General features: G+C 71.6%; 1 protein-coding gene across 1 annotated transcript; it reads left to right on the top strand.

Annotated features, from left to right (window-relative positions):
- Nucleotides 1-471: 471 nt before the first annotated feature.
- On the top strand, nt 472-867 carry AURANDRAFT_20791 (hypothetical protein; the record flags this gene model as incomplete). The annotated part of the gene is made up of 1 exon (XM_009035753.1): nt 472-867. A coding segment is annotated over one exon (396 nt), but the record flags the coding sequence as incomplete, so codon positions are not given.
- Nucleotides 868-2,524: the final 1,657 nt, after the last annotated feature.

The raw sequence follows: 2,524 nt of genomic DNA, 5'->3' as shown, positions 1-2,524 counted from the left end.
TGAGGATCCCCGGCGCGCGCGGCGCCGGCGCCGGCGGCGCCTTCGCGAGCGACGGCGCGGACCGGCCGCGGACGAGGGCGCGGGCGCTCGCGCCCGCGCTCGCGAGCGTCCGCGGCAGCATCTTGTAGATGGACGAGCTCGATTGCTGCTTCTTCTTGTTCAGGCCGTAGCCCGCGAGGCCGAAGGAGACCATCTCGCGTGTGGCGAGCGGTTCGCGGCGGCGGCGCTCGAGTGCCGGGCGGCGCGATCGCGTGCGCTTCGACTGGTGGCGCGTGGACACGGACGGCACGTGCGCAGACAAGCGGGACGACGTCGGCGCTCGATCCGGCCGCAGCGACGCCGGCCACGAGGGCTGGTTTTGATTAGCTCGAGGCGAGCGGCTGGTCAATGGGCGATGTTGCCACAAACTCCGGCTTCACACAAGGGGGTGCAGTGTCGATGGGCCGCCATTCTGCTCTAATACTAGCGGCCATGGCCGCGTCCTCAGCCCGCGCCGCGTCGCCGAAATGGTGGACGAACATCGGCGCGCCGAAATTCGTCGCCGCGCCCATGGTGGACCAGAGCGGCCTGGCGTTTCGCCTGCTCGCGAGAAAGTACGGCGCCGAGCTCGCCTTCACGCCCATGATCCACGCGGGCGTGTCGCAGTGCCCGCAAAGAGGCCGCGGCTACCTCGCGCGCCACTTCCAGACGGGCGACGGCGACTGGCCGCTCGTGGCGCAGTTCGCGGGCGCGGACGAGGACGAGGTCTCGCGGTCCGTGGCGCGCGTGCTCGAGCGCGACCCGACGAACAACGTCGTCGCGCTCGACCTGAACCTGGGCTGCCCGCAGCAGATCGCGCGCAAGGGCCGCTACGGGGCGTTTTTGCTCGAGGACGACGTCGACGCCGCCGCGAAGGTCGTCGCGCGGCTTCGAAAAGATTACTGCGACGGGACCGGCCGCGTCGTCACCTGCAAGGTGCGCCTCATGCCCGACGACGGCCCGGCGCTGCGCGGCACGAAGGAGCGCGTCGCTCGGCTCGTCGACGCGGGCGCGTCCGCGATCACGGTCCACGGGCGCACGCGGCTCCAGAACAAGCAGCACTCGGGCGCGTGCGACTGGAGCGCGATAGCGACGCTGCGCGCGTCCCTGCCGGCGGACGTCGTGGCCATCGCCAACGGCGGCATCGGCTGCCGCGGCGACGTGGACCGCGTCCTCGACGCCACGGGCTGCGACGCCGCGATGTCCTCGGAGGGGCTCCTCGAGAACCCGGCCCTGTTCGCGGCCAACGTCGACCCGGACGACGGGTCCCACGTCGGGCAACGGCGGCTCGCGCGCGAGTACCTCGCGCTGGCGGCGGCGACGGGCGCGCACGTCAACGACGCGCGCGCCCACGTCTTCAAGTTCGCGCACGGCGGCCTCAACGCGTTTCCCGAGGTCCGCGCGGCGCTCGCGGCGGCCGAGGACCTCGCGGGCGTCGCCGCCGTCGTCGACGAGCTCGACGCGCGGGACCCCGCGGGGGACCGCGAGTGCCGGCACCACGCGCCCGGCTTCGACGAGGCCGCGTCGTGGTACTGGCGCCACCGCGCGGCCGTCGCCGCGCCGCGGGACCCGGGCGTCGTCGAGGCGCGCCGCCTGCGCAAGCTGCGCAAGGCCCAGGCGAAGGCGCGGAGCCGCACGGCGAAGGCGAGGTAAGTTTCGCGACAGTTTCGCTCGGTTGTCCCCGGACTGCTCGGGAAACTTTTCGAGGTAGTCCAGGACGAGTCCAGGACGACGAATGCTCGGGAAGTGCATCGAGCCAGTGGTGAAGGGTGTTGCAGAGCTCCTCTGGACCAGCCGCGCTGCCGCTCGCCGTGCGACTCGGACTGCCACAGCGCTGCCCACGACCACCGCTGCTCGCAAAGACACCGAGAGAGCGACGACCATGGAGGAGATGATGAAGACCATGCTCTGCGGCGAGACGGGCGGCGCCCCCCTGTCCGAGGCGTCCTACAAGCTTTATTATTTTGACATCGCGGGCAAGGGCGAGGGCATCCGCCTCGCCTTCACCTACTGCGGCGTGCCCTTCGAGGACTACCGCTTCGCGGACCGCGAGGAGTTCAACGAGATGAAGGCGTCGGGCCGGCTCATGTTCGGCCAGGTCCCCGCGCTCGAGGTCTCGCCCCTGGGGAAGGAGGTGACGCTGCTGAACCAGTCCGCGGCCGTGCTGCGCTTCATCGGCAAGCTCAAGCCGGAGGTCGGGCTCTACCCGACGGACCCGCTCGTCGCGGCAAAAGTCGACGCGCTCTGCGACCAGGAGGCGGACGCGTTCATGGGCCTGCGCGTGACCAAGTACAAGGACCGCTTCGGCTTCGGGTTCCTGGGCGACGAGGCCAACGCGGCGCAGCTCGCGGCGGCGGTGGAGGCCAACAACGGCGAGGTCATCCCGCGCCACCTGGCGACGCTCGCGAAGCACGTCGAGGCGGGCGGCACGGGGTGGCTCGCGGGCACGGCGGGGCCGACGATCGCGGACTTCGCCTGGGTCCCCGTGCTCGCCGCCATCGCCGAC

Source organism: Aureococcus anophagefferens, assembly GCF_000186865.1.
Source record: "Aureococcus anophagefferens unplaced genomic scaffold AURANscaffold_3, whole genome shotgun sequence".
Lineage (NCBI taxonomy): Eukaryota > Pelagophyceae > Pelagomonadales > Pelagomonadaceae > Aureococcus > Aureococcus anophagefferens.
This window is presented reverse-complemented; position numbering and strand designations above follow the sequence as displayed.